We start from the raw sequence: 15,347 nt of genomic DNA, 5'->3' as shown, positions 1-15,347 counted from the left end.
ACTGAGTATTTCCTTTTTTGGCACTCTTCTTCTATTGTGTTGCTTTCTCTCCCCTACTAGAGTCAAGCTCCCAGAGTGCAGAATCTATATCTAATTCAACTCTGCATTGCCAAACACAGTATTTTGCCCATAACAAGTGCTTAAGGAATGAAGTATTTACTGTGAAATATTTTCTATATTTTAATATAAGCAAAGAAAATCCCACAAGGTGTGACTAGGTTCATCTACCAGCTCAATCAGAAGTTACTCACACTCCAGCAGGCTGACACTAGACTCAAATCCCAGGCATGCTGTGGACGCTTGGCTGTGACATCTACATGTCTAGCATGTGGTGGATAGAGCAGCTGGAAGCTGCACTAATGGAGAGTGGGACAGACATAATATATTTAACAGGACTAAGTTCTTAGGGTCACACCCAATACCAAGTGAGGAAAACCAAAAGGACTCAAGGCAGTAGAAATAATTCTGTAAATTAGTAGCAGGAAATAAGAGCAAGGTAGGGCAGAAGCAAGATCATGACTAATCTTAAGTAAAGGCATGTCCTAATCACAGCAATACCTTGTTTTTTCAGGAACTTTAGATTGAATAAGGATAGTTTCTTATGTGGCTATTCTAAAATGAGCACACAGCATAACTGAGAGAGGAGTGCTTTTTAAATTGTCAACATTACATATAACATTAATGATTAGTCACTGTAACTTGTTTCACCAACTTTAACACCATTAGTAGTTGTAGAGTTTTCTAATCACTGTACTTAGTACGATTTGGCATTTGGAGGTTAAAACATTTCCACCTGTTTATACTAAGAAAGTACTCAGCTGATTTGGGAGAACAAAGAGATTTGTAAAGAGACCAAATCTGTGCCCTTTTACCCTTCTGGCACCACTCAAGTTAAGTTGGGGAGCTGTCCTAAACTTTCAGCAAATCTCAGTTCCAACATACATGCTAACTGATGAATGAACCAGAATCAGAGAGGCATTTTCTGCATTCGCCAGTCGTGGGGTCCAGCAAAGGTGATTAAAACCCACCTGCACACTACTATAAACTACAAAGATAGGGGGCATCTACCACCCAGTCTGGTATCAGAGCAGCTATCCTATCAGCAAGAGCCAGTAGGGACTGGCCAGAGTAGACTGTGTTCTTCTTTCCCTAGTAGGCACAAAGAATGATTTAAAAAGATTGCAATGCCTTGTTGTACTCAAAAAGTTAAAATATAGGAATTCTCTGAAGGGAGAAAAATCTGAAGTTTCCTAAGACAATGGCCAGTAAAAGCCCCATTAAGACCCTCTCTAAACTATCCTCATTTAAGTGGGGAGGCAAATTAGCCCCCACTGGCATTTATATTTAGAATGGGCTGGGAGAGAGGAAGAGCCTACATTTGGACACTTCAGGTCTCTGATATACCCATACACAAATCATTTCAGAGCAAGGATGTCATCCTGCATCTTCTGCTCTGCCTTTTAAATGGATCCCATTCTCCTCAGGGTAAGGAGTAAGGGTGGAAGGTTCATGACGAACAAAGAATGGTGACTTCCTTTTCCCCCTACTAAGGACAGATGTAGTAAAAAAAAAAAAAACAAAACTGCAGTATAATGCTCACTGCCTTTAAAATACCAAACTACAAACAGGTAGACTAAACGTTTGAGAGCCTCCAAATCTACACAAAGATGTGTCTATTAAAAGAACATGGAAATGAATCTCTTAAAGAAAGGCCAAGTGTGTGACTGATTGCATTCACATGTGCTTTCATTTTTAAAGCTACATTTATTTAGTGATTGCATCCTTATAAAGAAAAATCTGGAGAACAGGGGAAGTTCTAATTTTTTTTTCATCTACCAAGTCACTGTTTCAAATAAAAAAATAGATTTACAGTAACTGAAGAACATACAAATCACATACAAAAAAAAAGAAAAAGAGCCAGCTATTTTATCTTTTCAATGTAGCTAGCAAGGCTCCTTTGTGTCTACAAATTTCCCTGGGTGGTGCTGTTGCCAAGAAATTCTAATTCATGACAAGGTTTTCTGCAAATTGGGGACAGAGGCAAAACTGCAGATGGATGGACCCCACAGTTTGCTTTGTCTTTCTGGCTGAGACAGCACCTGGCTGTTCAGGCCTGTAGAAGGCAGTGCAAAGGCAAGATCATCACATAAAAGAATATGGCTCACAGACCAAATCCCATCCCTGGTACCAGAACATTGTTCTTGGAATGCAACCATTTCTGTAGGTTTTCCCCCAGAGATGTTTTGTACCAAAGGCCCTCATAAAAAGTGTTTCAGGGTGCCTGAAACCAAGATGAAATTGCAGTGTTATGGGGACACTTTAGTCCTTACAGTAGCCAAGTATGCCATTAGTTTAAAACAATGGGGGGATGGGGGAGGAAGGAGGAATGTTTTATGATTTATTTATTTGTTTCCAGTAGCAATGGAAAATTTTCTCCGAGCAAAAAGGAGGCCTGAAACTGACCCCATCTGCCAATTATGAATCAGCATTAACAACGACCATAATTCCATAAGAGTTTTCAAGTAAACATGTCATGCTCCTCAATGACATGAAGCTAAGTAAGTCCAAATAAGACTTAGAACATCATTACTTGACCTGAACTCATGAAATAGCAGATGAGATATAAAGAATATAAAAAATTCTCAAAGTCTTTGCATTTTCTAGAAGAAAATAACTAAGAGTATGTATTGTATCAAATCCTTTTTTATTTTCCAAGTCATCAGTGAGTCTCAAAAAATCATGATTTCTATTGGCATCAAAAGTCATGAATGGATTTCCTTCAATCCATCATCAAGTGGTACCACATAAGCTACTCGGGCTTCTGTCTTACCCTTGACTTTTTCCTACTTTTGCTCAGACAGCTCTTGGAAAATTTCCTGCAAGTTTTCAAAGCGCTCAGGGCTGGTAGCCTTAAGAGTTGTGCGTCAGCTGAATTCCATAAAATAATAGACCACATAAGCACAGTGTAATTTACAGTTATATGACAGGCAGAGATGATGTTACTTGGGCCAAGTGCTTAAGTATGCAGTCAGAGCCCAGGAATGGAGAGCTGTTAATGTGGGATGTCCATTTGGATTTTAAAATTATACCAGCAATGATTTTAGACTTGGAGCTATGTGGCTAAGGCATCAATGTCTGAAAATCCAATGTCAAAATGATGATCTCCATGTCAGAAGGTGGCCCTGTCACAGTCAGCAACTTTGTCATAGGCTCACTATTAGGACAAATATCCCATACCATAAGTTTAAAATAAAATCCCCAAATAGTCCATCCTCAATTTTCAAAATCACAGATGTTCTTGGGTTTATCATCCAAACCACTCTTTCTCTAAAAACCAAATCAGATTACCAGAATTTCCGTATTTCGCTTTTCTCCCTGAGGCCAGGTACATTGTTCGCTTTAAGAGAACATCTAATAATTACTCCTCATTTGACCTCTAAAATCTGATTACCCCAGAGTATCAGGAAACTTCCTCCTGCCTGGGGTTCTTTGTAGCAACCTTCTTGAGCTGTTTTTAAGCAAGGAAGTCTCAAAATTTCATCATCTGAGGGTTGATTTGGAACTAACAGTTGCGTATAACCATCACCATTCCTTACACTCAGAAACAGCAAGGGGGTTCAGAGAGGGGGAGGAAAGAGGGGATAGAGGTTAGAGGTTTTGTCATCAGTGTAAACGTAGGGTCTTAGGGACCTTTATGAAAAGCAGTTATGACTATAAAGTCCAGAGCATAAAGCTCCTTAGAGTGATATCTTGTTTATAAGTGCTTCTCCGCAAGTTGTGTTTCAGTATGAGCAAGCCTCTGAAATAACTTGGCAAGGGGTTTCAAGGTGAGAGTGGTTGCAGGTGGAGAGGGCTATAGCAAGAAATGGGGGGATTCTGAGGGGTGAAAAATCCCTTTGCCTGCAGATAGAAACTAAGCTAGAGGTTGCTTGATGGGGGGGCGGGGAAGAGATGCATGCGGAAGAGGAGGGGAGAAGGAAGAGCAGAGATGGCTTCTTAGGAAACAATAGACCTAAAACATCCTCTAATTATCAAACCAATGATGTTCCTTTGCAGATCTAGAGTTTCTCCTGGATGGTTTAGCCAGATCTAGAAAAGCAGGTTTCCCCTGGAGAGGCCTTCCCCCAAATCAGGCTTTACTACTGTGAAAACTTGAACCAAAACAAAGTTGTGTGATTCATCAGGAGAGAACGTTGTAACAAATAAAGCCAACTTTCTTCCCTCCAACACTGCTTAACAGTTAGTCACAAACAAGGGCTGCCTTGGGCAGGCTGACTAAATCAACAGATTCCCATCCCTAACCTGTCTAGACAGTTGTTAATATGCAACCGATTCTACACCAGTGGGCTGACAGTGTGAAATGAAAGCTATTTCAGAAAATGAAATTCTGGCAACATTTTGGTTTAATTAGCATGTGAACATGTGAAATAAAAGGAGGAAAAAGATCTAGTGAGACCCTGCATGAGATAGTCTTGTTAAAGATAGGGGTAAGGATGCATTGAAGGAATGCCTTATGCTAAAAATGTGTGAACTGTGTGTGTGTTTACAGAGTCACAAGTATCTGCCAGCATCTTTGAACAGGAATGCATGCATGGGCACACAGACACCAAAGGCCAATACCTGCAGGGAAACTCACAGCCTCTGATCAGGGGAGGACAACAACTAGTAATGGTACAGGCAAAGGATCAGCTTTGCCACTGGGCTCCTTATATTAAAAGCCAAACCCCTCTTGCTAGAGCAGCAACTGTTACATCTCAGCCTCAAGCTGGCAAATCCTGCTTTGGATCCCGGGCAGAGGAAATTCAGCCGTTCATTAGCCTTAACAAGCTCCTGTCACTGAGCAGAGAAGTTCCATGAGCAGCCACACACAGAGCCTCTTACAGCCCTCCCCAAGGGCAAGCGGGTTTCTCCAGGACCGACTGTACAAGTTCACAGTTCCTAAGTGCAAATCCGGACTGTCTTCTTGGACTTTCCATGGTGCACACTGTATAATTTTTAAATACCCATGTCCCCCCGCCCCCACCCACCATCTTTCCTGCAGAATGTCCCCTCAGCAGCTCCTAATCGCTGCTGAAAAAAAAAAAAACCACTATTTCCGCAGCAGACCCAGCACTTTCCACTGACCAGCACTTTCTTTATTCCACTTCACAAAGCCCAGCGAACTTGTCACCAGCCGGACTTCATCCTTGCTGGGACGCCTAGCCAACTTGACATCCGTGCCCTTCAGCATCCCAGGAGTTTCTTAACTAGTCCTCTAAGACAAAGTCAGAGGCAGGGAAGCACACACCACCCTTTGTCCGAGGTTGTGCTGACTGGAGAGGGACCTCAAACAAAAAAGAGAAACAAGGACACACACAGAGGGTGTTTTCTTTCTGGAGGCATTACACTGGGGAAACCTACCATGCATTGTCAGCCTAAGACAGATATATCTTCCTGTCCTACTTGAGTATCTTTTGTCACTGGGCTCTTCTCCCTTTTGCCTAGCTTCTAATCTCAAAATCAAGCTCCTATTCTCTATTGACATTCACTAATTACTGAGAAAACACTCCGCTTTGCTCCTTCCCCCACCCCCCCATCTGACGGTCGTAAGCACCAGTTGAAATAGATGAACCTGATTTAAGGTACCAAGCAGGTAGGGCTCATGCATGTAGGAACGTGGTATCCTGTCAGCGATCGCTCATAAAGCCCCAAGCCACCTTCCCACCCTGCTCCTCCGAACCCCAGAAGTTCGGCAGGTCTCTGACGGGGGACAGTGAGCCCGACAACGTGTGCGCAAGGATGTGTGTTGGTGACTAGAACGCAGGCAGCTTGGACCGGCTGCTCAGCTCGGCACACTAAGAGGTTAGGGGTGGGTGGAGAGGTAAGCGCATATGACTGTTTCAGAAAACATTTTTTAAAACATACAGCCAAAAAGGGGGGGGGGGGAATCAAACAAACAAACAAAAATTCAACCCAAAGCCCACACCAACGCAGCCCCTGCGTCGCCGCCGCCACCACACGATTTACACAAGTAATTTAAATCATTCACCTGCTGCCAGGTCTCCTCCAGGGATGGCAAAGCTGAGAAGTAGCCGGTGTCGTGGACAAGTTGTAGCTCCTGGAATATACTATAACTAGCCAACACGTCCATGCTGCTGCTGCCGGGCAAAATGGGAGGCGAAACCCTCCCCCGAGCACAGTTGGGTCTGTTTGTTTGTCAGTCTGTCTGGCTCACCCCCCAAGAAGGCAGACATCCAGTGGCCCTTTTGTTTTGTTTTGTTTCAGTCAACTAAAAAGCAAAAAAAAAAAAAAAAAAAAAAAAAATCAATGCAGGAGAGGGAGAAAGGAGGTGAGAGAGGAGAGCGTGAGTGGGGTGGATGGAGAGAGGCATCCAGCGTGTACAGTGCAGACGACTGCCAGGAAAAGGGGACTTCTCCACGGGAGTAACAATTCCCTTCCAGGGCTCTAATCACTCCAGCTCGTGGATCAGGAAGGGGGATGCAAACTCACTGACACGAAGCTGCCATCTATTTCTGCAGCGCTGTTCGCTCCTAATGCAATCTTTGCTCTTTATTTTGGGAGGTTGCATTTTTTTTTTCTCGCGATCGCTTCTCTCTCCCCCCCTTCTCTTCCCTCCCCACCCCCCACCCCATCCTTGCTAGTTTGTAGTCCCCCCCCCTTTTCTCCTCCTCCTACTCTTCCCCCTCCCCGAACTCCCTCCCCCCGCCCGGCTCTACGCGCAGCCGTGGGATCTCGGAGGAGGGCGTCCATTAGGCCGCGTGTGACCATGTAAGGTAAACAGGGGGCTCATGAAGTCACTGAGGACCAATGGCGAGCGCGGAGCGGGGCCCGGGGCGGGGTTTGGCCCTGGCGGCGCGCGCGGATTGGCGCGCGGCGGATCTCCCTGCTGCCTTACAAGGCGGTGCGAGGCGAGCTATTTTTAGAGGGCTATATAAGGGGGCTGAGGCGGCCGCGCGGCGGCTGGGGAGCGCGAGAGCGAGCGCGAGGGACGGGGAGGGCCGCGGCGACACTCGCGCCGGCTCCCGGGACGCCGGGGCGGCAGGGCTCAGGCTGCGCGCTGGCCTCCGACCCTCCCCTCGGTGCCCGGCGGAGCCCCGCGCGTCCGGAACCCACACCCCTCGGAGGGGAGGGGGTCGCGTGTCGCCGCGGTGGCGTGGACGCGGCCGGTCAGGAGGTGACAGTCCCGGGTGCGGGGTTAGGATGCCTCCTGGAGGAACCGCGCGGGAGAGCGGCGGAGACGCCGTCGGGGCGGGGGCAGGCTTTCCACTCCGCCCTCGGCCCGGGCAGGGGCGGGGAACGCGAGAGGCAAGGCAAAGGTCCTCACGTACAAAGAGTAAACAGAACAGCAACAAAAAGGCACCAAAAGCCCCTTCATGAATTCCCCACAGGCTGCCAGGGCGCAGAGAGGAAGCGGCAGTGAAGGAAGTGCCACACAATGGGAGAGAACAAAGGGGAACGGCGCGCGGAGTGCGGCCTGCGCCCGCCCCGCGCCGCGCCAGGCCCCGCCCCGCCGGCGCCGCCCCCGCCCGTTCCCGCCGCCCCAGCGCGGGCCGGGCTGGGGTCAGGCGCGCAGCTGGGGTCCATTGCGCTGGGCTTGGCGCTCCAAAGTGTGTTAAAGAGAATGGAGAGCACCCAAATAGACGGGGCGGGGGGTTAGGGGGGGTGTTGCAGGCTGGAGCCGGCAGCTTGCCAGGGGGCCTTTACGTGGGTCTCACCATGTGGCTTCCAGCGAGGCGTCTGTGCAGGGCTGCGCCTTTGAGAGAGGAACCGATTGTTTTCTGGAGCTGGGTCATAGAGATAGTAGGTAGAGGTCTGTTATCTCAGATGAAAAGCCCGCACAACGCACATTGTAAGGCTTGACCAATTGTTTGCTTGACCTTAAATGGTTAGTGTGGTTCAAGCTTCCCCAAAATGCACTGTGGGCTGAGCTTCTACTTTTGGAATGATTGCAGAATCCGGTACTTAGACACGAGAAACTCGTCCTACCAGTAATGGAAGAAACATCCATCTTAATCGCCCTCTTTGCTTTTCCCTCCCATTGACTATGTGGGACTTGATATCACAGTGTTTGAAAGATTCTGTCTTATGAAACAAACACAGCTTGAAATTCAGTATTTGCTGGGGGAAATTAAACGCGAATTACTGGGATTGAGAAAAGTCTGGTTTATTTACTTGTTAGTGTCTGGAATTCTGTTGGTCAGATTCATGGCTTTCACTGTATAATTGGTGCGTTTCCTATATGTAGGTGCATGAAATGTGCAAGGATGCAGCCACTTAACTAGCTGCATGACTTTGAGCAAATTACTGGGTCAGAGCCTCTGCCTACACATCTCAGAAACAGCAATAGTGATATCTAACTTGTCTAGTTGTTAAGAAGAGTCAAAATAATGTTTTTTAACTCACCTGGCATCGTATCAGGCACTATTAGCCGAATACTAAATGTTAGCCATCATTTTCTCCAGACTTTAGCTAAGTAAACTGATATCTGAACTAATGGGGCCCATAAGGGAATATACTAGAATCTTGGAGATGGAGTGGAGGTAGAAACCCCTTGCTAATTTGTTATAATGTCTCCCTTTTTCCACCCCTCTATGCTATTCTGATGGTGGGTGGGGGTGATACGCAGGAGCCACTGAGAAATCTAGCACAGCAAATATGTTCATGAGTAAGGGGGGAAGGAAAGGAACTTGAATATAGGAAACTATAGAGGCAAAAAGCAAGGCAAGACCAAACCATATAATTTGGTGTTTGAAATTCAAGTGAACTTACTTTTTGTTTTTGTGTTAGACTATAATCACTTTTGAACAAAATGACATACATGTTAACTTTTGAGTTTGAAGATTTTATAATATTTATTGTTTACAATGTGCTGTATGTACATATAAACATTTTATATGCAATGTCTCATTTAATCCTAAGGACAGCCCCAAGGTAGATACTTCTACTATCCCCAACTTTATGGATGAAGATACCCAGGCTTAGAAATATTAAGGAAGTTGCTTAAAGTCACATAGCCAGGAAGTGGCCAAGCGGAAGTTCAAATCCAAGAGTATCTGACTCCCAAGACTACTCTGCCATGGGCTCTGCATGGTGAAAGACTGAGTTTCTTGGGTTTTAGTCAAGATGTGTTTATAAACATTACATGGGTAGGGCTAGAGGTACTACCATTGAGACTTTCCCCATTTAACTATTAGCTGTCCAACTTACAAATAATTCCACCTAAATTTTACAAAATAAATCTAGGAAATCTCATGATCTTTTTTCCAAGCTTTGTAGAATATTTTAGATTCATTCTAAGAGATTTATGCAGCCATCCAACTTACAAATAATTCAACCTAAATTTTACAGAGTAAATCTTGCAAATCTCATGATCTTTTTTCAAAGCTTTGTAGGATATTTTAGATTCATTCTGAGAGATTTATGCAATGAGACATTCCAAAAGGTACATTTTCAATATAAGTCATATTTAGCTACTTTTTATAGCCTGGAGACCCTAGGTTCACATTGCAAAACACATGCAAAGTACCCAAATGTACAAAATAATCAAATAAAGATCACAAGGGAACTTCGGCAGTTCAGCAAACCAAAAACAAACAGCATTGTTGTAACTACCACTTACTGAATACCTTCTTCATACCTGGCATTTTACACATATCTGCATCTGATCTTCACTGCAATCCTGTGAGAGAGCTTAGTGCTCCATTTTTACAGGTGCAGTTACTGAAGTTCAGAGAAAGCACTTAATTTGCTCATTACCATATGTCTATTAAGTCGTAAAAGCAAATTCAAATACAGGTCTGCCTTCAAGCTGACTCCAAAATGTGTCTTCTCTACAAGCATTCCCCTGGGAGACAATGATCTTACTTCTAATAATATCACCCTTTGGAAGTAATCCTACAGAAAACACCAAGAATAAATAATAACTTATCCCCCGCCACTTACAAATGAATGAAGATATTAATATTTTAAGAATAAAATATTAATAGTAAAAATTTAATATGTAAATGAACACAATCAAGGCATCAGACTGTTACCACCAGAAAAATTCTGCTTTCATTAGTACAGGAAGTTCTTATTATCCCAGTTTGAGTAGCACAGGTAAAGGCTCCTCAGAGTAAATCTACTCAACACAGGGAACAAATTTCAGAGCAATAAGTGAAGAAAGGTTTGCTTGGGACTTTATTTGAAAATAAAACTCAATGTTATTAAAACACATTTATGCTATCCTATATAAGCATGCCTTGTTTTATTGTGTTTTGCATAGAAATTACATTTTTGCAAATTGAAAGTTTGTGGCAACCCTCTATCAAACAAGTCTAACAGTGCTATTTTTCCAACAACGTGCTCACTTCATGTCTCTATGTCACATTTTGGCAATTCTCTCAATATTTCAAACTTTTTCATTATATCTATTATGGTGATCTGTAATCAGTGATCTCTAGTGTTTCTACTGTAGTTATTTTGGGGCACCACGAAGTGTGCCCAAATAAGACAAGAAACTTAGTAAATGTTGCATGTGTTCTGACTGCTCCACCGACCTGCTGTTCTTCCATCTCTCCCTCTCCTCAGGCTCCCTAGTCCCTGAGACACAACAATGTTGAAATTAGGACAATTAATAACCCTACAATGGCCTCTAAGAGTTCAAGCGAAAGGAAGAGTGACACATCGCTCACTTTAAATCAAAATCTAAAACTGATTAAGCTTAGTGAAGGAGGCATGTCAAAAACCGAGATAGGCCAAGATCTAGGTCTCTTGCACCAGTTAGCCAAGTTGTGAATGTAAAGGAAAAGTTCTTGAAAGAAATTAAAAATGCCACTCCAATGAACACACAATGAGAAGAAAGCAAAACAGCCTTATGCTGATATGGAAAAGTTTTAGTGGTCTGGGTAGAAGCTCAAACTGTCCACAATGTTCTCTTAAACCCAAATCTAATCCAGAGCAAGGTCCTAACTCTCTTCAATTTTATGAAGGCTGAGAGAGGTGAGGAGGTTGCAGAAGAAAAGTTTGAAGGTAGCAGAAGTTGGTTCATGAGGTATAAGGAAAGAAGCCATCTCCATAATATAAAAATACAAGATAAAGCAGCAAGTGCTAATGTAGAGGCTGCAGCAAGTTATACAGAAGATCTAGCTAAGATAATTGATGACGGTGGCTATACTAAACAAGAGATTATCAATATAGCTGAAACTGCATTCTATTGGAAGAAGATACTATCTCGAACTTTTATAGCTAGAGAGGAGAGGCCAATGCCTGGCTTCACTAGTTCAAAGGACAGGTCAACTTTCTCATTAGGGGCTATTGCAGCTGGTGACATCAAGTGGAAGACAATTTTGAAAATCCTAGGGCCTTTAAGAATTATATTACATCTACTCTGCCTGTGTCCTATAAATGGAAAAACAAAGCCTGAATGACAGCACATCTGTTTACAGCAGGGTTTACTGAATATTTTAAACTTACTGTTGAGACCTACTACTCAGAAAGAAAAAAAAAGATTCCTTTCAAAATATTACTGCTTATTAACAATGCACCCAGTCACCCAAGAGTTTTGGTGGAGATGTTGTTTTCATGACTGCTAACACTACATCCATTCTGCAGCCCATGGATCAAGGAGTAATTTCAGCTTTTATGCCTCATTATTGAAGAAATATATTTCATAAGACTATAATTTCCATAGATAGTGATTTTCTGATGATGTGGATAAAGTAAATTGAAAACTTCTGGAAAGGATTAATCATTCTAGATACCATTAAGAACATTTGCGATTCATGGGAGGAAGTGAAAATATGAACATTAATAGGAGATTGGAAGAAGTTGATTCCAACCCTCACGGGTGACTTGGGGGGTTGAAGACTTCAGTAGAGAAAGTAACTGAAGATGTGGGGAAATAGCAAGAGAACTAGAATTAGAAGTAGAGTCTGAAGATGTGACTAAATTGCTGCAATCTCATGATAAAATGGACGAGAATTTGCTTCTTATGGATGAACAAAGAAAATAGTTTTTTTAGATGGAATCTACTCCTGGTGAAGATGCTACGAATATTGTGAAAATGACAAAAGATTTAGAATATTACATAAATTTAGTTGATAAAGCAGTGGCAGGGTCTGAAAACATTGACTCTAATTTTGAAAGAAGTTGTACTTTGGGTAACATGCTCTCGAACATCATTGTATGCTACAAAGAAAACCTTTATGACAAGAAGAGTCAATTGATGCAGTGAATTTTGTTGTCTTATTTTAAGAAATTTCCACAGCTGCGCAACCTGCAGCAACCACCACCCTGACCGGTCAGCAGCCATCAACATGGAGGAGGCAAAGCCTTCCACCAGCAAAAACATTGTGATTCACTCAAGGCTCAGATGATCGTTAGCATTTTTTAACAGTAAAGTGTTTTTAAGTTAAGGTATGTACATGTTTTCTACACATGGTTCTATTGCACACTTTACAGACTATAGTATAATGTAAACATAGCTTTTATATGCACTGGGAAACCAAAAAAGTCACGTGACTTGCGTTATTGTGATATTTGCTTTATTGCAGTGGGCTGGAACCAAACTCAGCAATCTCTCCAAGGTCTTCCTGTATTTAACAAAATTTATGTAGTATGAGACTCCTGGAATTGATTAACGAATATAGCAAAGTCTCAGGCTACAAAATTAATATACACAAATCAGAGGCATTTATATATGCCAATAACAGTCAATCGGAAAACCAAATTAAAGACTCAATACCCTTCAAAATAGCAACAAAGAAAATAAAATATCTAGGTATATACCTAACTAAAGAGGTAAAGGACCTCTATAAGGAAAACTATGAAACACTGAGAAAAGAAATAGCAGAACTTGCAAATAGATGGAAAAATATACCATGCTCGTGGATCGGAAGAATCAACATTGTTAAAATGTCTATACTACCCAAAGTGATCTACAGATTCAATGCAATCCCTATTAAATTACCAACATCATTCTTCACAGACGTAGAGAAAATAATTATACACTTTGTATGGAATCAGAGAAGACCCCGTATAGCAAAAGCAATTTTAAGCAACAAAAACAAAATGGGAGGTATTAATTTGCCAGACCTCAAACTATACTACAAGGCCGTGGTTCTTAAAACAGCCTGGTACTGGCACAAGTACAGGGACACAGACCAGTGGAACACAACAGAAAATCCAAATATAGAACCATCCTCATATAGTCACCTAATTTTTGACAAAGCAGGAAAGAATATACTCTGGGGACAAGAATCCCTATTCAATAAATGGTGCTGGGAGAATTGGTTAGCCACTTGTAGAAGACTGAAACAAGACCCACAGCTTTCACCTCTCACAAAAATCAAATCACGGTGGATAACAGACTTAAACCTTAGGCGTGATACAATCAGAATTCTAGAAGAAAATGTAGGAAAGACTCTTACAGACATTGGCCTAGGCAAAGAATTTATGACGAAGACCCCCAAGGCAATCACAGCAGCAACAAAAATAAATGAATGGGACGTGATTAAATTAAAAAGCTTCTGCACAGCCAAAGAAACAGTCACGAGAATAAACAGACCACCTACAGAATGGGAAAAAATTTTTGCATACTACACATCAGATAAAGGACTGATAACAAGAATCTATTTAGAACTCAGGAAAATCAGCAAGAAAAAATCAAACAACCCTATCAAAAAGTGGGCAAATAACATGAATAGAAACTTCTCAAAAGAAGATATAAGAATGGCTAACAAACATATGAAAAAATGCTCAACATCCCTAATCATCAGAGAAATGCAAATCAAAACCACAATGAGATATCACTTAACCCCAGTGAGAATGGCCTTTATCAAAAAAACCCAAAACAATGCATGTTGGCATGGATGTGGAGAGACAGGAACACTCATACACTGCTGGTGGGACTGCAAACTAGTACAACCCCTGTGGAAAGCATTATGGAGGTATCTTAAACAGATTCAAGTAGATCTGCCATTTGATCCAGCAATCCCATTATTGGGCATATACCCAAAGGAAAAAAGGTCATTCTGTAACAAAGACACATGTACCCCAATGTTTATAGCAGTACAATTCACAATAGCAAAGACGTGGAAACAACCCACATGCCCATCAATACATGATTGGATTAGTAAGCTGTGGTATATGTATACCATGGAATATTACTCACCTATAAGAAATAATGAAGATACGACATCTCTATGGTTCTCCTGGAGAGAGTTGGAACCCATTATATTAAGTGAAGTATCCCAAGAATGGAAAAACAAGCATCACATGTACTCACCAGAAAATTGGTTTCCCTGATCATCACCTAAATACACATCTGGGAACGACACCAATTGGATATCAGACTGAGGTGGGGGGTGGGGGAGGGGATGGGGGTATGCCTACACAATGAGTGCATTGCGCACTGTTTGGGGAATGGTAACGCTTGAAGGTGCTGACTCGGGAAGAGGGGGGTGGGGAAAGGAGGGATATATACCTACATGATGGGTGCAAGGCGCACTATCTGGGGAACAGACATGCCTGGAGCTCTGACTTGGGGGGAAAGGCGGTACATGGGCAACGTATGTAACCTGCAATTCTGTATCCCCCATAACAATAAGATGAAATAAAAAAAAAAATTATGTAGTAAGTACAACTGTGTGCTGATTGTAGAGTGAATAAGTAAATCAAGAAAATTATTGTTGGCTTAATTTTTTTCTACAAAATGTAATGTCCCTGTTAGGGCTCAAAACACAATACTTCAAAGTACAGTACCATGGCATACTGAGCATTTTGAGCTGTAGGACATTGGGAGACCTTCTCCTGTTTCTCTTTTCTCCCTTGAAGCAAGTCATAGAATCTAAAATTCCTCTCCCTCAAAGCAAGACATAAAACCTAAAAATCTTACTCTCTGACCTCCTTCCTTCTCCCCTGAAGATCCTCATGTGATAGGTGTTCTGCTCCCTACTTGGAGGCCAAGGAGAATTTGAACACCCAGGTCTTGCTAAGTTCCCCTGGTTTATTATCATTAGGTCTTACCCCTTTTTTGTCCAATCATACTTCAACATGACTGTCCATTCTTCATCAAACCTAAGCATAAAAATACAGTTTTCCCTGGGTTTTGGGGTCTTAGTTTCTGAAGGCTCCCATGTCACATAAAACTTTAGTTAAATAAATTTGTTATGTTTACCTCATTAATCTGTCTTTTGGTATAGGCATGTCAGCCATGAACCTTGGGATACATACCTCGCAACATGATTTATTTCATATTTGAATTTTACAGCATAATCAAAAAGAGGGTCATTTTGTAAAAATGTTAATGGGCTTCATCAGTTTTCCCAAGGTTCTCAATTAATTCTTTGTATTCAAAGTATTCTCTT

General features: G+C 42.4%; 1 protein-coding gene across 2 annotated transcripts in view; it reads right to left on the bottom strand.

Moving 5' to 3' along the window:
• KLF7 (KLF transcription factor 7) overlaps positions 1 to 6,221 on the bottom strand; it is an 84,255-nt gene extending 78,034 nt beyond the window's left edge. For both annotated transcript variants that reach the window (XM_069467833.1, XM_069467840.1), the window contains exon 1: positions 6,029 to 6,221. In XM_069467833.1, coding sequence (XP_069323934.1) covers positions 6,029 to 6,130 — 102 coding nt within the window. In that variant the 5' untranslated portion in view covers positions 6,131 to 6,221. The remainder of the gene's footprint in view (positions 1 to 6,028) is intronic.
• Positions 6,222 to 15,347: the final 9,126 nt, after the last annotated feature.

The sequence above is a fragment of the Eulemur rufifrons genome, chromosome 1 (genome assembly GCF_041146395.1).
Source record: "Eulemur rufifrons isolate Redbay chromosome 1, OSU_ERuf_1, whole genome shotgun sequence".
In the NCBI taxonomy this organism is placed as follows: domain Eukaryota; kingdom Metazoa; phylum Chordata; class Mammalia; order Primates; family Lemuridae; genus Eulemur; species Eulemur rufifrons.
This window is presented reverse-complemented; position numbering and strand designations above follow the sequence as displayed.